Source organism: Chiroxiphia lanceolata, chromosome 9 (genome assembly GCF_009829145.1).
Source record: "Chiroxiphia lanceolata isolate bChiLan1 chromosome 9, bChiLan1.pri, whole genome shotgun sequence".
Taxonomy (NCBI): Eukaryota; Metazoa; Chordata; class Aves; order Passeriformes; family Pipridae; genus Chiroxiphia; species Chiroxiphia lanceolata.
The window spans coordinates 26,545,157-26,566,133 of record NC_045645.1 but is presented as its reverse complement, the minus strand read 5'-3'; the positions used below and the strand labels follow the sequence as shown (position 1 = coordinate 26,566,133).

General features: G+C 52.2%; 2 protein-coding genes across 6 annotated transcripts in view; one reads left to right on the top strand and one right to left on the bottom strand.

Annotated features, from left to right (window-relative positions):
* GLUL (glutamate-ammonia ligase) overlaps nt 1–6,673 on the bottom strand; it is a 17,829-nt gene extending 11,156 nt beyond the window's left edge. The window contains exons 1-3 of one of the 2 annotated variants that reach the window (XM_032696198.1): nt 6,400–6,673; nt 3,574–3,697; nt 32–119 (exon numbers count right to left, since the gene is read on the bottom strand). The gene's annotated coding sequence lies outside the window, so the exon portion shown is untranslated. Of the gene's footprint in view, nt 1–31; nt 120–3,573; nt 3,698–4,191; nt 4,339–6,399 lie in introns of those variants that run through there. The other variant, XM_032696197.1, reaches the window with a different exon arrangement.
* On the top strand, nt 4,354–20,977 carry RGSL1 (regulator of G protein signaling like 1). Of its 4 annotated transcripts, XM_032696196.1 has the most exons (21): nt 4,355–4,459; nt 5,273–5,355; nt 5,632–5,706; nt 6,473–6,602; nt 7,445–7,549; nt 7,855–8,016; nt 8,179–9,137; nt 9,692–9,754; nt 11,391–11,622; nt 12,039–12,125; nt 12,525–12,600; nt 13,476–13,722; nt 14,132–14,261; nt 15,207–15,372; nt 16,069–16,207; nt 16,822–16,946; nt 17,114–17,381; nt 17,478–17,631; nt 20,046–20,141; nt 20,268–20,315; nt 20,577–20,975. In XM_032696196.1, the coding sequence occupies exons 1-20, from the start codon at nt 4,411–4,413 to the stop codon at nt 20,309–20,311; spliced, it is 3,390 nt and encodes a 1,129-aa protein (XP_032552087.1). In that variant the 5' UTR covers nt 4,355–4,410; the 3' UTR covers nt 20,312–20,315; nt 20,577–20,975. The 4 variants fall into 4 exon arrangements, with proteins under 4 accessions (XP_032552084.1, XP_032552087.1, XP_032552083.1 ...); XM_032696193.1 differs by having other exon boundaries at nt 4,354–4,459; nt 7,448–7,549; nt 17,114–17,631; nt 20,577–20,977; XM_032696192.1 differs by having other exon boundaries at nt 17,114–17,631.

The following is a 20,977-nucleotide window of genomic DNA, read 5'->3' as shown; positions in this document are numbered from 1 at the left end:
TCCGGCAGCAATCCCGGCAGGCAGCACCTACCTGCCACCGGCTCTGCTCCTCAGACCTTGTGCAGGGGCTGAGCGTCTTCTGCGAGCACGTGCTCGCCCTCAACAGCGACCAGGGGAAGCTGGAAGATGAGAACGTCAGGGGCAGGCGGGATTTGAGACCTAGAAATTGCTTGGCTCGGTTCGTTCTGTACAAGGGTGGAGAATATCCCAGGGAGCGCTCAGCACATGCCTTTCCCCGCAGTTGGAAATTGGTCACAGTGTGCATAGGCAGAGTTGGTTTTGTTGTTGTTGGTTTTTTTTCTTTTTTTTTTTTTCATTAGCACTGTTCACACTGTTAAATGCACTCCCAGCTAGGTTGGGGCTGCGTTAGCTGTGGCTGGCAGATTAATTTCAGCCTAATACACCTTGCAGCTCCACAAGTGAGAGTACAGAAATCCTCAAGGCGCTACCTAAGTGGATTAAATGGTGAATCCGGGCCTGACATTGTAAATTATAAAAGGTAACAGCAAAGCGCCGTTGTCCATATCCCTCTCTCGTGGCTGAATTAGGTCCCTGTCCTGCCGCAACACATACTTAACCCAGGCTGGTGAAGTCAGCAGCCCCAGATGCTTGTATAAGGTTACACCAGTGATTTTGCTTCAGCTGGAGAAGAGGCAAGTGAAGGCAGAGCTTGTTGCAGGGGCTGCCAGGTGTAAGGGACAGAGCCCAGCCTTTATGTTCAATCCCAAGCAAGGAAACCACAGACAAATGGCAACAGGCTCAAAACCACTTGTAATTAATGTAAGGAAATACCAATGATGTCCTTGCTGAGCAAACAGGTTTTATGCACCCAGGAGACCAAGAATGAAAATCATGTATTTAAAAAAATAATCACAGTATGTTCAAGAAAGCAGTTAATATTTAAAGCTGAGTTGGCAGACCTGAGACCTTGGGCAACTCCAGTTTTAAGGTGCTATGGGCCTTGAAGGCTCACACCCATTGGTGGCAGTCGTTGAGGTGTCCTAAACTATTTATATGAGAACAGGATGGGGCTGTACAGGGGGTAATAAAATCCCAAATCTCCCTCCAAAATCTCACTCTGGGGATATAGTACTTATGCTAGAGGAAGAGCAGGTTTGTGCGCTCAGGCTGGAGTTTCCCAGATTACCAGGGCTCTAGACCATCACCTAATGCCAAGGTGTTCAGGGTTGGGTACTGACCAACCCTGCTGGCAGGGAAACAGCCCCCACCCTCCCTGTGGCACCAAAAGGGACAGGCTGGGCTGCTGGGGGAGGCTGTGAGTGGCCAGTGACTGCGGGTGGTGATGCTGACCCCCCCGGTCGGGCAGCCTTGGACTTTGCCACCACAGGAAGCTGTGACAGCTGATGTTGGGCAAGGATAAAAAACCCAGCCCCATCCCCTTTGCTGCCCCAGGAGCGTGAGCCTCTGCCACTGGCGGCCTTAGGTCTGCCAAGGGTGAGCTGCTTACCACACCAGGACAGAGGACGTGGATAATTCGGGTTTGGGCAGAGCTCCTGACATCTTTGGTGTTGCAACCCTGCCCTTATCTTTGTATGGAGTCCGACCACTCTGCTCTCCTCTCCAAGCCCCCTTCTAAATCTGGGCTGTGCTCATGTGTCCACCTATTTTTTTTTTAAAGCCTCTTTTTATCCTTTTTTTTTTTTCTAAATAGCCACACAGCTCGCGTGAGCTCCTTTCGTGAGGAGGTGAACAGGGCAGATGTGCCTGTGCACGCACTGAGCAAATCCCAGGAAGCTGCAGCCAGGCTGAACAGAGTTCCATCCTGCCAGACCTCTTGGGGGTCTCCTCTTGGGGAGAAATCCCACTGAAATGGCCTTGCACCCTCCCACACTAACCATGTTGGCCTGTTTTTGCTCACAATCCTTTCCTGGTAGAAGCCATCACAGTCCCACAGAGGTCAGTCCAGAGCCAGATGAGCACCCAAGGAGCTACACCAGCCTCTGAGGATCTCACTGGCCAACTGGTCAGTTGCCAAGTGGAAAATATATTTTTTTTAATTGTTTCAACCTTTCCCTGAGGACTTACGAGTTTTTCATATGCGAGGCAGCCGCCACTCCAGCTCCTCCCTAACCTCTCCTCTTATCTCTCCGGCTTAACAGCACAAATCCTTTTGAATTCATGATCAGAGCTACTCCTTCCCATAGCTCTGCCTGGCACCACTAGGACAAGCAGATATTTTGTGGCCCATATCAGTTTGGTTTTTGGCATAGTGACCAGCCAATGTGCCCAGGCTGTGACCAAAGGAAGGTGAGTGTGCATCCCAAGGGGCTGTGCCTTGGCCCCATCCCAGAGCCATCCCTGCAGCTGGCACAGAACAGGCACTGCCAAGCCATCCTGCAGCAGAGCACAAGTCTACACACCCCAAAAAGAAAGCATCACCCAGAGGGCAACATCTCCTCATTGTCACCAGGATGACATGCATCCCAGGAGCGCCACTGGAACGAGCACAACCACCCACTGCTGTTCAACCCAGCAGTTTCAACCGTGGAGTGACAGGACAAGGGGGAATGGCTTCAAACACCACAGGGTTAGATTAGATCTGAGGAAGAAATTCTTCACTCTGAGGGTTGTGAGGCACTGGAACAGTTTGCCCAGAGAAGCTGTGGCTGCCCCATCCCTGGAAGTGTTCAAGGCCAGGCTGGGTGGGTGAAACGAGATGATCTTTACAGTCCCTTCCAACCCAGATAATTCTAGGATTCTGTGAACTAATGCAGCGTGACAGGACGTGACCCTCCCAGGGTGTGCATGGGCAGTTCAGGTGTGATCTCTGACACGGTTTCACAAATCTCTGTTGGTTCCCTCCTGGCTTGTTACAGCACCAGTTGTCCTCCTCACACAGGGCAGCCCAGCCATGCACAAAGAAACGAGCTGCCCTCCTTGGGGTGACAGAGTGTGCTGGTGCCAGGGGCCCAGGACTGTCCCCCTGGGGTGCCCAGCACCAGCCCCATAATTAATTTGGAGTTGTCCCTGTACTAACTGCCACTGTGGAGTCACAAGCCCGACGCTGAGATGCAGAGCCCTGTTGCTGCTGGGAACAGCTTCACATTCCTGATTTGACAGCGCCACCTCGTGAGGTGGCCCCGCTCCTGGGGACACTGTGGGACACTGTCCAGCCCCAGCGCTGCCTGTGCCCACCGCAGGTACCCTCCTCTGCACAGAGGCGATTCCAGGGATGCTGCACACCCTTACGTGCATGGAGGTGACAGTAACAGGGACTGCAGCCACAGCGACAGAATGGGACATGATGCTCAACGTAACTCAACTGTGTTTTGTCAGTGGCCAGAGCAAGAAAGCTCAGGACATTCTAAGGATGTAATGTTGGCAGAGTCTATCCCACAGTGCAGGAGAGGCCACAAAACCTCTGCTCCACACACACCACAGGAACAGAACCCTTCCCACTCCCACTGACAGTGCAGAGCCACAGACCAGCAGACTTCTGCTACAGGGCACATCAGAGACCCCAGGCACGACAATGACCAAAACCTGGAGGGCAGTGGCAGCCCTACCAGGCCTGACACCATGGCATTACAGACAGCAGGATCAAATACACACCTGGGGAGTAGATTCCTTCTCCTGGAAGGGAAACTGGTCACTGCTGTTCTAAGAGGAGTTCCTTCTTTCTTTCTTTCCCCTCTTCCCACTGGAGGGTCTCCAAGGTTGGACCTCAGTCCCAGACCTGCTGAAGCAAGACAACTTGGTCTGTCCAGGGCAGGCATAGTGGAGACTCCTATGAAATTTCATCATGACCTAAGCAGATGTGCTGACAGCAACCACACACAGCACCAAGGTGCTGCCAAGGACCTGGTTTGAAGGCAAGAAGTTTGTCCAAGCAGAGAGAGGGAAAGGGTTTCATTTCAGGACTGCCCAGGTGTGTTTTCAGGGCTGGCCATTAAAAAAGTGACGTTTCAAAGAATCACAGAACGGATAAACACAGAAATCACAGACCAGAGGTCTTCTTGTCCAACCTCTCTGCTCAAACAGGATCCCCTAGAGCACAGTACTCAGGATTGAGTCCAGATGGTTCTTGAATATCTCCAGATATTGAGGGAGATATTGAGGGAGACTGCCTAACCTCTCTGGACAACCTGTTCCAGTGCTCAGTCACCATCGCAGTAAAGAAGGTTTTCCTAAAGTTCAGGTGGGACTTCCTCTGTTCCAATTTTTACTCACCCTATTGCTCAGCACCACTGAGAAGAGCCTGGCTCCATCTTCTTGACATCCTTCCTTCAGGCACATACAGGCATTGATAAGATCCTCACTCAGTCTTTTCCTCACCAGGCTAAACAGGCCTTGGAGTACAACCAAGAGGGAGATGCTGAAAGCCCTGGGGTTCCCAAGAGCCCTGCAGCTCCACCAAGAAGGTGCCAGGACAAGGGTGTCACAATCAGCATGGCAGTTTGGAACACACCCCCGGAACACAGCAGGATGATGACCGCTGGTGAGTTACCCTTTGCTGGAGGCTTCAGCCCTCTAAACACTCCCCAGAGGGGACAGTGGGGGGGAAAAAGCAGTATTGAGCTTCTGAAATAAGAGCCCTCCCTGTAACACAGCTGCGCCTTCACAAAAGTGGACATTTTGTGCCAGCCCACCCCCTTGCATCCAGATCTTTCAGACACGAATAAAACTTCACAGGATAGTGCGAGGTGTTTGGCACTAACTGACACTTGCTTTGATGTCTTGGGTGGATGGAGTGGGGGCTGCAGTGACTGACACCCTGTCCAGAGCCACAACCCGTCCCCAGTCTGGTGGTGCCTGCTAATTTGGCGGAATTTGTTCCAAGAACCAGAGCAAGAGGTCTCAGAGGGCACCAAGGCAGTGGGGCTGGAGCAGCAGCACCAGAGCACTGCACACAGTTCCTGTCCATGATAGCAGGGTTATACGTGGGTAAGGCAGAGGAGCACAGCTTCTCCCCTCCAGTCACAGCATGTCCCTTCTCCTGCCCTACAGATGCCAGCACATTTGTGCCCAGCCTCTATGGACTGTGTACCTTTGCTATTTAGGAAGCTGGCATTCAAGCTTCCCAGCTCCTGCATGTCGCTGAACCTGGTGCTTTCCAAACAGCCTGTGCCACACATCCCAGGGCACGTGGGTGCACCGGGATCCAGATTTCATGGACTGTCCAAATCCTCCCGCGTGTGCACAGTTCGAGTTGTACCACATACCCCTAAAGCTGTCCCTCTCAAAACTCCTCCTTTGGCTCACCTTGTGTGGCAACACAAAGCCCAGATAACTTTCTCTTCTCCCCCTCTAGCGGCCATAGCCTCCACAGACATGGGGCTTCTGCTGAGAGATGATGTTTTTGTTGACTTTTTCAACACGTTTCTGAATCTTCCCGTAAGTCCACTCTGCACCATAAAGCCCGGGACCCTTCTGAGCTCTCTTCAGGTGAACTCTCAGCCTCTGTGGTGTTAAGAGACCCCGGGAGAATTGGGAATGTGCCACACTCAGGCTGGAAAACGAGGGAAAACTGAGGATCTCAACTTGGGAGACAGAGGTCTAACAGGGAATTGGATGCCCTTCTCTGTAGTGGGAACTAACTAGAACAGCTGGGCTCTGGTCGCCCCTGCCACTCTCCATCTCTTTCAGCTCTCCACTTTCATTTTGATACAGGTTTTTGGCCAGACACCCATTTACATCAGTGGCACGGGCCAGTGGGACCTCTGGCCAGGGCTGTCGAGCCACCTGGTGAGAACATGCCCCTTGTGAGGAGGGTGAGGAGGAGGGAGAAAGGTCACAGGGCAGGGGAGGGAAGGACCAGGTTTCTCATTGCCAGGGCCCCTCTCTGTCTCTCCTGTTCGTTCAGCTGGGGGATTTTTTCAAACCCGGGCGTCATTTTGCTTTTAAGCCCTGGGAGGAGCACGAACCATTTAAAGTCCTGCTGCAGCTTCTGGGGTCTATCCAGCTCTCGGAAAACAGTGAAAGCGGGAGTTAAGGAGAGCATATGGGGTGGCAAAGAAGGAGGACACAAATATCAGCCCCTTGTCCTCCTGAATTCAACAGGAGTGAAACCCTGTTGATCACCACGCTGACTTAGCCCTCCCCACGGGCATCCCCCTTCCCCACAACCACGAGCGCCGCTGGCAGCGCTGAGATCCCACAAGGAAAAGGGAACCTGCTTCTCTCACAGCTGCCGGGAAGCTGCCGTGCCTCCCTGCCTGGGCTCTGGGGAGGCAGGCAGGCTGCGAGGAGAGGCAGCCTCGGAGGCAGCCCCGCAGCACCGGGGCTCCCAGGTCTGTAGGCAAAGCTCGTGGGGACACAAGCAGGGGCTGTAACTCGAGTATCCCCCTTCTCCTTCAGCACCAGGATGGCTTTCATCGCCATATAGGAACAGGGTGCCTTCCCCACCTCCTCCCCCTGTAGCAGGGACCCGTTACTCACCCTAATCCCCAGGCAGGAGACGGCTCCTTGCTCACAGCTAATCCTCTCCCCGGGCACGGGGCTTGCAACGCAGGATCCCAGCCCCACGGCTTTACTGGCTTGGTTGGAAAAGCATCGGCTGCCTCACTTCTGCAAATCCAGCCTGTGCCTCCACCTCGTCCTCTGCCAGAAGCTCCTGGGTTTCATTCGGTCGGGGGAAGCAGGTGAGTCATCGCGGCACGGAGGAAATCGGATCGGCTTCGCCGCCGCCGCTGGGCTTCCTCCCTCCGGGGCTGTCACTGCCTGGTGCCTGCCCAGTGGGTCGTGCCTCTGCTCCGGGTTAAAAAGGCGTTGCACGCCCCATTTTTAGGGATGCAGCAGATCCCGGGGTTTCCATGGGATGCACAGGGCTTTACTCTGCCACCCGGGTTAATACAGGCTCGCTGTGGAGTTGAGCTGAAGTAGCTGCTTAGCAGTGTTTGCCATGGGTGGAGCAGGGATGGAGGGCACCCTGGGGCGTGGGAAACTGAGGTGCTGAAGTGTCAGGTTTGCTGCTGTGCAGGGTGCTCTGGGACAACAGGCCGTGGTCTCTCTTAGCAGCAAGAAGTCTGCATTGTGCTCACTTTACCCCTAAAACGAGCCATCTCAGTCCAGCCAAGTCTTTTGCCACTGGAAAGAAAGCTATGGCAGCAGGAAAGCAGATTCTCTTTTCAAAAAAATAAGCAATTCAATAAGGCTTTTCTTGAATATATCGCTGCTGTTGCTCCAGTCAGGTTGAAATTCAAAGCTGAAGGAAGTTAAGGGCAAGCACAAAACTCAAGCAAAAAAGATGGATGTTTGCAAGGGGAGGAGGCACCACAGCTGGACAGACTGTCCTGGACAGGAGCGGGTTGTCCTGGCACACACCACATGTGCATCCCACAGCCTGTTTGAAACTCCCAGTTCAGGGTGATTTGCTGCTCTTCTGGCTCCTCCTGCAGGAGGGTGCCACTGGGGGCTGAAGGACTTTCTTGGGATCGCTCCTGCATGCAGCCCTTGATGCCATGCTCTGCGATCTCTCCAACAGCAGAACTCCTGAACTGGCAAAGCGCTGACCAGTGGCTGCTGGAGAAGTGCATCAGCGGGAGCCAGGGCATGCGGCACTTCCGAGCCTTTGTCCAAGGAACAGCAGGTGGGCATGGGATGCTCCACAGCCCCTTCTCAGCCAGCCGTGGGTCACCTGCCCACTGGGACACTGGCACAGAGCTGGGGGCTCGGGTAAGCACCAGTGGGACAGGAGACACTGTGAGAGCTTTGGAAGGTGAGCCAGCAGCAGAGCTGGGAGGGAGATGCATAACCCTGGCTCCTGTCTACCCTGTTCCCTCAGTTCATCCAGGAGTTCTTCCCTTCTCTTTTTTTAAGAATTATAAACTGCTCCATCCATCCTTGGGGCTTTCAGGGACTCCCTCCAACTCCCAACCCTTGACTGATCCACAGGGGAAGAATTGACCGACTTCTGGCTCACCACTGAAAGGCTCCTGGGTCTGGATGAGTCAGATACGAGTCAGAGGGACCTCTACCTGTCCTTGATCCACAGGCTGAAAGCCTCTCACCTGCGTGAAGGCTCCAGTGTCATCACCCTCTGCACGACCATCGCTGGTAAGGAACACCGGAGCTGGGGATGAGCAGTGCCTTTCCAGGGAGGTGGTTTTTCCTGGATGCTCCCAGGGAGATGGGATACCAGCTTTGTTTGGCTGGGGAACAGTCTACATGGAGCCATCTCCATGTAGATGGAGATGTAATTCCCCACATCCGTTTCAGGATCACTGCCGAAAGCCAAGCACGTCCAGTCCATCAGCAATAGAAGAGACATCCTAAGAAAGATGCAGGAACAGGTCCTCTTTACGATTCAGAGTTACTGGCTCCCTAAATTCTTCACCCACTGCAAAATGGGAATAGAGGAAGAGGAATCATGCCAGCCTTTGCTGCAGGAATATCAGGAGCGTTTATTACAGGCTGACTGGCAGGAGCCCTCAGGCTTTTTGGAGACCCCCCCCAAGATGCATATCAAAAGGAGACAGGGCTTGTCAGGGCCCTACTGCGGCCAGAAGGCCAAAACAAAGATCTGGGCTCTGGTCAAGGAGAGAAGAGGCACCCAAGAAATGAAGATACCCCGTTTTCGGGTGAAACCAGAAAGGCAGCCAGGGTCAGCTAGGAGCACAAGGGAACTGCATCTGGATAAGGATGCTTTGGGATCAATTCCTCAGCAGTCAGAGCATCCTGCAAATGCTGCCTTTAATGGCAAAGGGGGAGTAACTCCTCCCGGAAGACCTAGTGCAGAGCAGATCAGTCATCTGGAAGACTTCTGTGAGGAAAAAGTCCTCTCTAACCTGCCTTCCTCTGCACCTCTTGTCCAGCTGCCACCCCTGAAAGGGTCGGCCAAGACCTTGAATTTCCTTCCCTGGGCCCTTAGTGCTGACACTTGTGCAGGACAACCCTTCAGAGACTTCTTGAAGCACCAGGACCGGCCCATGGAGACTCATCTCCTGGACCTGTGGCATGACCTGGAGGAATTTCTGCCCGTGGTGCTGGACTCCAGCAGAGAAAACAACTTCTTCCTCCGTCATTTGACCGGGGATAAGATATGCAAGTCCTACCTGGAAGAGGACAACATTGAGAAGCTTCCCTTGGAGACCAGGACTCTCACGAATTTGTGGAACCATCTGATATTTGGAGAATTCTCCCCCTGGATATTCAGAGCCCAGAAGGAGATTTGCAAGGTACAAAGGGGTGCTGGCAGTGGTCAGGCTGGGGGGCACAGCTGGCATTGTCACCCCTGCAGTGAGAAGAGGTATTTGAAAAATTAGGAGGAAAAGAGATTAGGAAGGGAAAAACTTACAGTCCCAAGTCATCTTGCACTGGAACCAGTGACCAAGATGCACCAGGCCAGTGGAGAGGAGCATCCTCACTGGTTTGTTGGGCAGCAGAGCAGAGGTGAGCAGTCACTGAATATCTCTGGTGACCCTGGCTGTTAGATGCACATTCCAAGGGCCAGGGAATGACAGGGTAGTGGCCATCCTTTCACTTCTGAGTCACTGATTCCAGCACAACACAGGTAAAACACATTTAGAACCCAAGCCCTTCTGGGCAGCCCCTGAGCAGCCCAGTGGACCAGCCTGGGTGTACAGTTCCTGGCAGACCTATCCTGGGCATCTCAGCAAGGTGTAATCCACCCACAGCACCACCACTGTGACCTTAGGGTACCGTGGGCCTGGGGGCTGGTGATTGCTGCTGGAACACTGACTGAGGACAACCCACCTTTGCTCCTCCTTAGGTGCTCTGCTGCTTCTATGAGGAATTTCTGGCTGCTGATGATAGGACGTTCCTCCAGTTTATGGTAAGGGGGATGCACAGGGCACACGTCATCCTTGTGGGGTGTGCAGGCACCAGTGGGGATGGAAAAGGTGGGAGAGAGAGAGAGGAAGGAGAAGCCCAACATTAACTGCTGTGGTCCAGCATCCCACAATGACCTCAGCCAACACCACCTTGGGATGATGCAGCAGATCCTGCTCTGCTCCAGCTGCCTGGAGCAGTGATCCTCAGCTCTTCCACCACAGCATCCCATAAGTCAGCAGCACTGCAGGCACACCCTGCAAGAGCTCCCCTGAGACGGGCTGTGACCCAGCCTAAAAGCAGGGAGAAAGGTAATCATAGTCTTTCAGGGTGGGCAGGGGTGAAAACAGCACTTCTGGGAATTAATTCCCCCTCCTTTTTCCCTTGCCCACAGCAGTTACTGCTGTTAATGTAACTCATGTGCAGACACACAGGCCTGGGCCAGCACAGGGGGGAAGAAAGAGGGCATGCAGACTTTTAGCCTATCATTCAACCACCCTCAAGTTTTCCACATTTTTTTTTCCCCACTGTGTAAAGGGATGATTTAAGAAATCAGAGTCACACAAGCACTCTTCCCAGACTATTATTCCTCCTAGCAGAGGAAATCCCTCTAATACCTACCCCAAATGCTAACCTTACACTCAGAAACCTTGCAGACAGAACCCCCCAAGAATCCCACCTGCTTGGGTACCTGCATGACCTGTGCAGGCAGTTTTGTCACTGCAGATGGTGTTTTTCAAACCAACTGTTTTCCCCAAAATGAACTCTCTAATCAGCAGCTGATTCTGGAAGTGTTAAGGAGAGGCTCTCAGGGCTGGTGTCCTCAAAGACCTGGCTCACAGAGTTTCAGTCAGTGAGAGCTGAGCATTTTGGAAAAGGCATTAAGTACTCTTGGTTGGAAGCTAATTAGCTGCCCAGGATTTTAAGCATCTCTTGTCAAGGAAATTACCCCTCAGAGGACAGACCTGGTCTGGGAGTGCAATTAGCACGTCAGCAGGTGTGGAGGCCCTGCTCTCCACGGGCACCATCCTCCGAGCCAAACTCCTCCTGGGTCTCGCTGCACTGGTGTCAGGGGAACTGCTGGGGGCTTAGCAGGGTTATTTTTGGTGCTTGCTCTCAGCACTGTGTATCTCAGCCAGAAACCAGCTACTCTGAGCCTGCTGCTTGGCGAGTCGTGCAAGCTGTTTGCCTGTGGGGAAAGACAAAACCTGCAGGAGGGTCTCCAAGGGAATGAGGGAGGCACTCCCAGGGCACCAGCCAGAGCCAGCCTCAGGGACAGCAGCCAACAAAATGGCACAGGAGGTTACCAGCCTGCTGGGGACACCTTCAGGGCTGTTTTCAGCCCTCTTGTGTGGACTTGGAGTTGCAAGCCCTTGTCTGGACTCCCTAGGGGACCTGCTGCCTGCCCCCAGTACCTCCCAGCTGCAGGCAGATGTGAGCCAGATTTAAGCAGCTGCTTAGGTAGTTTAAGGTCTATGCTGAGCTTTGTGCTCATGTAGGTTTCTTCTAGACTGTTTAAAGCTGAAGCAGAGATCCAAATTGGGTAGCTCTGTACTCTAAGGCACAGTAAACCACGTGGGCACAGCGTGGGAGATGTGGAACATGCTCTGTGCAATCACCCTGCCCTCTTCTCGCCATAGTCTCCAGGTGGTGATGTCCCAGTGCCCGAGATGCAAGGCCACACTACTGACAGGAGTGAATGTTTCCTCCTGTCCCAGAGGATAAACCAGACCTTGAAGCTGTGCCAGGCCTTGCATGGCACAAGGAACTTGGAAGGTGTCTCCTCCGAGTACTGGCAATTACTTGCTTCTCGAGACCTCCGGAAAGGGGGCTCCACCCAGGCAGAGATGGAACTTCTCCTGTGCAGCCCTGGTAAGAGGAGGCTCTGAATTTCTGTTGGCTCATTTTGGCTCAGTCTGGTAAAGCATATTTTATCCACCTGCAGTGACCAGTGCCCCTAGACAGGCCATGGATATTGTGGAGTGGGTTGGGACAGGGTATCTGGGAGCCTTCAGCTGTAATCCAAGCTTTGGCAGCAACCTGTGAGCCAAATTCCCTCCTAACAGTACCAGAGGCACCAAATGCCACATCCCCTGCACTGGGTCACCAGATCAAATGGAGGCTGCAGCAAAGTGACTGAAATCCAAAACCAGCGATAGCTACTGCCACCCCACTTCCACATCCTGACCTTCTCCTGAGGATGCTGATGGTATTGGTGTCATACCTCAGCTTTGTCTTGACAAAAGTAATTGAAATGGGATCTGTCCCCTCTTCTCTCTCTGATGCAGACTTCCAGAAGATGATGTCGGAGGAGCTGGCTGTGGATAGCCCAAGCAAGGATGATGAGCTTGTGCGTCTCCTAAGTGCATTACTTGGTGAGTCCAGTCCAAGCAGACAAAAAGCAGGGTGGGCTCCCAACCATCACATCCTGGCAGGTGCTCCAAAATGCTGTGAGGGGACTGGACAAGCAGGAGTCTTCCCTGCTGGTAGAACATCTCCAGAAGGAGAGAAAGGCCTATTGACCCTTGACAGTCGTGTGTTTTGGGGCTTTAATCCAGCCAGAGAGGGTGGGAGTGGGGAGACTTATTGGAAGCAGATGCCAAGGAGGTCAAACCATGAGAGGTGAAGAGTCCCCACAGTACCCAGTGTCTCCTGAGCCAGACTCACCACTCAGACACCAGCATGGGAGCTCCAGGTCCTTCACCCTGAGGACAGCTGCGAGCAGGCTCTGGCTGTCACCTGAGGAAGAGGCCATCCCTGTTCTGTCCCCACAGCTGCTGGACCCGAGGGGAGTGTTGGAGCGATGAAGCTCCCCACTGCTGCAGTAAAGAAGCGAGCTAAAAGACACAGGTCAGGCACTTTGCAGCACAGGGCTTGCTAGTTTTTTACTACTTCCCCTCTTTCAGGAAGCATATTTTCCCCAGTGTTTTCCAGTAGTGCCATTGCTCCCTGTTTTGTCATTCAGCCCTCTGAAATGGGTGGCCTGTGGGTCTGAACTGCAGAGTTACCAGGGAGAGGAGAAATATTAACACCCCCACAGTTCAGATTTACTCCTCACATCTTGTGTATGTCTCATGCACTTCATCCTCTATCAGTCCCTGAAATGCCACCTGGGCAGTGCTCAGATTCCTAGAAAAATCACTTAAAATCACCCTGTAGCCACATACAAATCTCTGTACTCGTGTCACCTCCTGGGAATACTGCAGCCATGAGCCCTCACATCTCCACTCTGGGATTTAAAGCAAATGGGAAAATGGTGGTGAGCGCCTGAGTCGAGCTGGTTCCTCAAGCCCAGTGGTTCTGCAAATGCACCCTTTCCAGATCCATCCCACTCCAAGGGGCCAGACAGCAACTGCTAAAAATGCATTTCCCTATGAACTATCAGCTAGTAATTGAAATTCCATCCAGGCTCTCACCCCAGCACAACTACCAAGTCACCTCTCGGCTTGCAGGGTGCTGGACTGGAGGAGGAAACACTGCAGATAAGCAGGACAGACACTCTCAAGGCTGCTACATGCAAGAATGGAGCCCAGGGGAGGGGAGGGGATCTAGCACCCTGCACCATTGTCCAACCTCCTCTAGGAACAGAAATCCAGTGGGACCCCAACCCCAGGGCTATCCCTGTCGGCTGCTCCCTGCCTTAGCCACCATTCCACTAAACCAGTGCCTTCCTTATGCATCCGGCTGCCCTTGATGTTCTCTCTCTCTGCTCTCCCATCTGGCAGGGTTAAGCAGCAGCAACAGGAAAGGCAGCAGGAGGAGCAGGAGGAGGAGCAGCTGCAGGAGCTGCTTGCCTTGAACAAAAAGCCGAAGTCCAGGCGTCGTGTGCAGAGAACCACCGCTGTCCGGCACGAGGCACGGAACATCAAGACACAGAAACTCAAAGGAGAGAAACTCAAGACAGAGAACCTCGATACAGAGAACCTTGAGGCAGAAGACCTCGAGGCAGAGAACCTCGAGGAAGAGAGGATGGTAAGGAAGGACCCTGTCTGCTGGCCAGCTGAGGACATTTTCCAGGCAAAAAAGAGAGGAGATGCTGTGGGCCAAGTGGTGTCACATAAAAGGGGTGGGGGGGTCAAACTTGGAGAGTTGCAAAAAGGTGACAGGTAAAGACTCCCTCCTACAGGCTCTGGAGTCCTGCTCCATGCAGACTTCACCAAATTTGGTTAGGAGTGGCCAAGCAATTCACACTATCACCTGTGGCCACCAGTGAAACCGAGAAATGCTGGAAAGCAAAGATGATGGATAGATGGATCACAAATCCCACTGCCAAGGCTGGGCTCTGCTGCTCCAGCTCAGGTCCAAACAGGAGGGCTCTGTCCAGGAGCAACCTTAATGCTGCATCTCCCTGGCTCATGCCAGCTGTGCTGTGTCTCCACAGCAGTGGGCCTGGGATGCCATTCGTGAACTCGTCAGGAGCTTCTGCAAGTTCCAGAGGGAGATGGAAAATGACGAACGCCGTGCGGAGTTTGAGAACTTTCTCTGTTGGGAACGAAGAAACCAGAGGGAAAGTATGACTAGACTCCTGCCACCCCTTCTCCTCCCTCCCCAAGACAGTCCAGAATTTAGGTAGAGAAGTAATTGGAGGAAACCTGTGGCTTACCCCCCACCCCAATGACTTAGTTTTCTCTGCTGGATTTATATAAAGAGCCATAAAATCGGGTATCTCAGGACGCCAGACGTTGCTGTGAACACTTAAATGTGCAGAGTTTTGCACAGAAAATGTACACACACACACACTTTGGTGCAATATCTGGCTTTCTGATGTAGGCGCCCCATTATGCTGTTGCATCTGTGTCAAACAATATTGTATATGCAGGTTTGCATCTCTTCCACGAAAAAAACAGAAAACACTAAATGGAGCTAAGGTGAGACAGGAAGAAGTTGTTTTCTGGGCAACAGGGAACTGACCTACAGTGTTTTGCCAAAGGGGGTAGATCTCGAAGGTTTACACGCAGGTTTGAGAAGAGGCTGGAAAAGCAGTTAGAAAAGAAAACCACAGAAATTGCTCAACACACAGAAACCCCATCTAGATCAAGAGAATTTTGTCCTTGAGGGAAGTAACACAGACTTTTTACCTTTCCTTCTCCCTTGTTATCTGCTTGTGGCCTCTGTCAGAACCAGGGTAACAGCTACACAGACCAGCAGGCTTTAGATCTAATGTACTGTGGCCTTTCCTGGGGGAAACAATGAACATAAACACTCTGTGGGTGCAAAGAGGAGGGCGGATGGTTATCAAGCTAGAGGGAAGGCTGCACACTGGATGGTCTGGATTCCCTGGAACGCCTGGCTGCAGAAAAGCTGTAGTCCACATAGGTAGAAAGACCCTCAGCAAATTAACTGCACAAAGGCAAAGGAAGCACAGGCAAGATGAAGGAGCAGGGTATAGCTCAGCACCAGGTGGCCACTTTCCTCACACCCAGAAGCAGGACACAACAGCTCTTCTCCTCCCTCAGACTTGCCTGTGAGCTCAAAGCAGAGCAAGAGGCCCGTGAGTACTTCCCGCAAGGGCAAAGCCCGCCTGGAAAACGCGGTGCTGGTGAAACGCTGCATATTTGACAAAGAGGTCATTGTCGTCAACTTCCTCGTGGATGACCTCCACTTTTACCTGGAGATGGACAAGTAAGTTCCCTTTCCACCAGGTGGTCAGGCGCCACCACAGAATCGTAGAATGTTTGGGTTGGAAGGGACCTTGAAGATCATCTCGTTCCAACTCCCCTGCCATGGGCAGGGACACCTTCCTCTAGATGAGGTTGTTCAGAGCCCCATCCAACCTGGCCTTGGCATCAGTCTCCCTTGGCTCTGGTTCAGACCCATCCTGCAGGTAGTACCCATCTCTGATGGAGACCTCCAAAGCCCCTGTTTCAACCTGAAATCATCCCCTGGCTCAGGATTCCTGTTTGGGTATCCTAGAAGTATTTGTGGTTTGATAGTCCCAAGCAATCTAACATTTTGCCTACACCTTTCTTGATGTGCCAGTTGTGGTGGCATTTCTCCATTGACTTTGTCCAGTTCCCCAACAAACCTGTAGGAGCAATCCATGGCCAACATACCCTAGCCCTGCAGCCAACACACCCCCACAGGCTTTCGACTTCCTCTTTTCCCAAAAAAAGGAAACATCACCTCCCCCAGGTGAATGCTGTGATGTTGAGGGTGGTAGAAGAGGGAAGTAGCTTTTCATACCTCCTGTTTCTGTGTTCCACACCTTGTGGATTGCTTTTTCTGGCCTAGCAAACACTAAATTAAGCAAGAGCACGACTGTCTAGCCCAGCAGTTAACAGCACTTGTCTCAGAGCAGGACCTCACATGCCTTTGCAGGTTTTCTCGAATGGCTGATGCAGTGGAAGCTCTGGCAGCCTGCAACATAGTGTCAGAAAGGAAAATTGCTTTTCTTAAAAAGAAAGTTGCTGTCATCAACAATCTCTTCCTAGACTCCGATATGCCCCCGAAGCTGCGGGTGAGAGCCTGGGACCTGCTGTGGAAGGCTGAAGGCTGCTCATTGCTCAAGACCATGGCATTGCAACTGGGAAGGGTTGTGGGGAAAGAGGAACCAGGCAGAGGTCTGGATCTGCTCCAGCAAGGCATGCTGTGAGGCTTCAGGGCATGCTCTGGAGCTTGGGACTTCCACATGGGTTGCAGGGGGTGGGAAGTGATCCAGCATCAGACCCACATTAGCACTTGACCCAGATAGATTGAGAACAAGAACGTGGACAGGGAAATGGAGAGATCCCTTACCTGCTGGAGAAATGCAGCACCAGGATGAGTGCTGCACACCACCCCCCAGTCCCTTCACTCTCCAGAGGTCATCACCATCATGCCCTCCCCATTGCATCCACCCTCTCCCTTTGCAGAAGCCACAGCTCTGCCTATGTCCCTCTTGGACAGCACAGCACAATGCTTTCCACAGAAATCCAGGTGGGATCCTGCCCATGTGGCTGGGGCAGTCAGCCAGGATGTAACTAGGGTCTGTTCTTAGAGACTGCTGAAATGCAAGGGGGGGTCAGGGGGAGAAACCTGCCTCCAGGGCCCATCAGGCGTGCTGCAAACTGCTTTGGTCTCGTCTGTGCCCAGGTGAACATCTCTGAAAAAGAGAGAGAATTGATCTGGCGTTTATCTTCCAAGGGGCCACTGACCCGTGCCATCTACCACAAGGCCAAGGCCACCATTGTCCCCATCCTGATGTACTTCTGGAAAAGGTACCTACCTGTTCCCTCCCTCCCAAGGTGGAGGAGGCTCTGTGGATTCCAGCCTTTTTCCTCCAGCCACCTGTCACTCTGACATGCTCAAAAAATGCAGATTAGACACTCCCCAGGAGCTCAGATGTCTGCTTGGAGGTTTGTTGTCTCTGGTATTTCTCACACAGGTTCTGCATCTGGAAAGTGATGAGGAGCTTTCGGGTCTATGAGCAGGACAGGAGCTTTCAGGCCTCTAAGAAGGACATGGTGCCAGTCTCTAAGAAGGACATGGTGCCAGTCTCTAAGAAGGACAGGGGACCAGTCTCTAAGAAGGACAGGGGACCAGTCTCTAAGAAGGACAGGGGACCAGTCTCTAAGAAGGACAGGGGACCAGTCTCTAAGAAGGACAGGGGACCAGTCTCTAAGAAGGACAGGGGACCAGTCTCTAAGAAGGACATGGTGCCAGTCTCTGAGAAGGACAGGGGACTGGTCTCTAAGAAGGACATGGTACCAGTCTCTGAGAAGGACAGAGTGCCAGTCTCTGAGAAGGACAGAGTGCCAGTCTCTGAGAAGGACAAGGTGCCAGTCTCTGAGAAGGACAAGGTGCCAGTCTCTTCGCTTCCTACGAAAACCTCCTCCAAATTATCCAAGATCCGCACTCCCCGTCAGCCAAGGCCCATTCCCATTGCTCCAGGTTTTGCTCCAGGTTTGTTCTTCCAATGCACAGACACCCACACCTGGGGTCCCATGGAGTTCCTCTTAACAGAGCCAGACCCCCTCCTTCATACAGCTTGGAGGATCTATGTGGTGCAGGCTTGCTGGAAAATAGAATGGAATATTTTTATCCTGTCAGAATCAGTCAGAATTGCCCAGTGGAATTTTAGAAATTTCTTTGGTGAATAGGGAAGTGAGTGCAGAGACTTCACAAGAAAAGAGCTGTTGCATAATTCCTATTTACTTCAATAACCAAGTTAAAAATACTCAGGCAGACACCCAAAACCAGAAATAAAACAACTAATCTTTTGGGTTGGAAGTCAGATGGGAGCAGGAAAAGGAGAACCACCATGCAGCCAAACACTGGGCTCAGTTGCATTCCATGGAGGGTGCTTAGAATATCTGGAATGGAGAATAAGTTTCATCAGGATTTGAGGTGACATCTCCAGGGAAAGAGAAAGATGTTTTTTCCTTTCTCATCCACTTGTTTAGTTTCAATACACTGAATAACTCTAAAGTGAAAAACACAAAGTGGTGCCGAGCTCTGTCAGTCTGCCTGACAACCCGCTCCTTGGCTGAATATTCATTTGGAAATTGTCTAATTGATTTTTGATTAAAGGGGAAACCAAAATAGGCATGTACTAATCTTGCTTTGATGGTTGAGTGGGCGTCAGCAAGTTGGTGTTCTGCTCCCTGTCATTTATCACTGTCAAGCTCTGGTTAAAAAGTAGCAGAGTTGGAGGATTTTGATAGCTTGGCAGGTGCTTGAGCTACTGCTCCACAGCCAGGCTGGGGTGACAGACCCCTGTGCTCCAGGACTGCCAGGCCAGTGTCTATTAGCTGAAACCACCTCACACCACGGGTATTCCCATGGATAACATCCATCTTGGGTTTCCACCTTGCTACAGAGCCTCACTGCACTTCAAGGACCTCCTCAGACATGGTTTTCTTAATGCAAAAGCCTACTGCCACCAAAGAAAAAAAAACCCAGAAAAAAACCTAACCAAGGATTTTTTCCAAGCTAGAGATAAGCCAGAAGCCTTGTGTTATACAGAAGCTGTTTGCTGTGTTATCCAGGACAAGGACACACGTTTCCCAGGGGCTTCAGGGAACTGGAGGGGAGAGAGAGACATTTAAACTAAAAGAGGGTTAATTTACATTAGATGTAAGGAAGTAGTTTTTTTACACTAGAGGGTGGTAAAACACTGGCACAGGTGGGCCAGAGAAGCTGTGGCTGCCCTTGTCATTGGAAACATTCAGGATCAGGTTGGATGGGACTTTGAGCAACCTGATCTAGCGGAAGGTGTCCCTGCTTTTGGGAAGGGGTTGGACTAGATGACCTTTAAAGGTCCATTCCAACCCAAATTATTGTTTGATTAAACCAGTACAAACTGTTGAAAGGGTTAGGAGTGTCCCACTGCTGCCCAAGTGGGCACAGCCCATGTTTAACTACCCAGAGCCACAGAGAGTGAGTGTTTCGGGTTGCTCTGGACAAACAGAAAACATTGTGATCTCTTTCACAGGGACGTTAATCTTGCAGGGACTGTTCCTGGGACAACTGTCCCCAAGCCACAGCTCCTTGTAGCATCTTGCAGGGATGAATAACAGAAGCCAGGCAGAAAAAAAATCCCTCAGCTTGAATGGTGTGTCTTGGGAGACAAAATAGCTCCTATTTCTGACTGTGCTGATGTCCAGGCCACCTTTTGCTTGAGTCACTTTTCTGTGCCTTATCACGCTCTCACCAATGACCTTTACCTAAGGGTCTTGCTTTCCTGACCTTTAGATAAAAATCTTCCTTTTCAGCTGGGGAAAAAAAAATTACTTTGTTGCCTTTAAAAAGCACCAAAAATGCTGGGGGAAATACCTGTAATTCCAGAGAAAACCTGCTCTCACCCACGCCTTGCTTTCACTCACTCTGAGGGTTGCGCAGACTCGGTGTATGCGGGGCTGGGAGGTGGCAGGCAGGGAGGGACCCATCTCCCATCACCAGGCGTCACTGTGGCACTGTCTGTGCCTGTGCTCGGCGGAGGGACGGTCCTGTGGGACCGGGCACGCTGCCTGACCCGTTCACAGCCATCAGCACGGAGGTGCTGCCCAGGCAGGCACAAAGCCAGGAGCACATCTCCCCCCATGTCTCCATATTCCATTTCCTCCCACATCTGCCACACAAGACTTTCCCCCCCCTCCCCAGCCTTGCCAGAGATCCAGGGTGGGACATAACGCCCCTGTCCTGCAGCCCCCAAACTGTTTTGCAGTTTTGGGTAACTCAAGTCCTCACTCAACCACCCTTCCTTGCGCTCCAGGCGAGGCCCATGTGATTTGAGGGGGACAACACTGCTGCCCTCCCTCCTTTGCCATCGGAGCTCTTGCTGCACAGTAACCACTCCATCTCTTATCTACCACCAGGGAAAAGCCCTGTCCTTGTCTTCTCGCTCTCAGAAGGCCTCCAGATGCTGATGCCAGAGCCCCAGAAGAAAACTGAGCCTTTGGAGGAGCAAGAAGGTGAGCCAGTGCTGAAAGGAGTGCTCCTGCTCCTGAGGGGAGCTCTGGCTGCTGGGATGGGAGCTGGGATTTAGGGCCCCGTGCATTAGTCCATGATAGGAAGTTTGTGCATGTTGTTTTTCTCAGATGCAGATAAAAATCTTGAGAAGAGGCCCTCCCTCAGCAAGTGAGCGGGTAGGTGGTCACAGAGGTGTTCTACCTCCCCCAAACCTCAGCAGCACAAGCTACAACTCCTCTTAAAACCTAAAGGTTCGTGCAGGATGCTGGTCAGCCCCACCATCTCCAGTAATATTCACAGAAAACTCTCAGCCACTGCACCTCTCCATGCCCTAAACTCCTCCCCAGGAGCACGCAGCCGTGAGCTCATCCCTGATCATCCTCACCCTGCCTCCAGCAGCAGCAGCCACTGATGCAACATCTCTCCCTTCCCTGCAGGTACCAAGGAAAGGACAGCCCTCCCTAGAACAACAGCCCTCCCAAAACACCACCCACAGGGAGTGGTACAGGGCTGTGATCCAAGGAAGCTGAGCAGCCTGGCCACACTGAATAGTTTGCACTTAATCAGCAGGAAGACCTAAAAATAAAGCAACTTCAGCTTACCTGGTAACATAGCACAGCAACCTGAACCTCTCAACCGTGACAGGGATATGCCACAACATGTGCTTCTAGCCAAGGAGACACCCTCATCCACACAAATCTCCTTCCTCACATGTATCTGTAAAATGTATCTCAGCTCCTCCCCTCTCTCCACCTTCCACACAAATCAAATACTTCCTGTGGTGGCAAGGCTGAGAGAGTCCACCTGGTTCACTACCCAGCTGTCCCTGGGTGATGAG

What these genes read in the sequence shown, in the direction of transcription:
- RGSL1 (XM_032696192.1), top strand. Translation starts at nt 4,411, where the DNA reads ATGGCAGTTTGGAACACACCCCCGGAACACAGCAGGATGATGACCGCT. An exon ending in CCTCTGCACGACCATCGCTG is followed by an intron (nt 8,017 to 8,178) that starts GTAAGGAACACC and finishes CATCCGTTTCAG; the next exon opens with GATCACTGCCGAAAGCCAAG. An exon ending in ATATGCCCCCGAAGCTGCGG is followed by an intron (nt 16,208 to 16,821) that starts GTGAGAGCCTGG and finishes GTCTGTGCCCAG; the next exon opens with GTGAACATCTCTGAAAAAGA.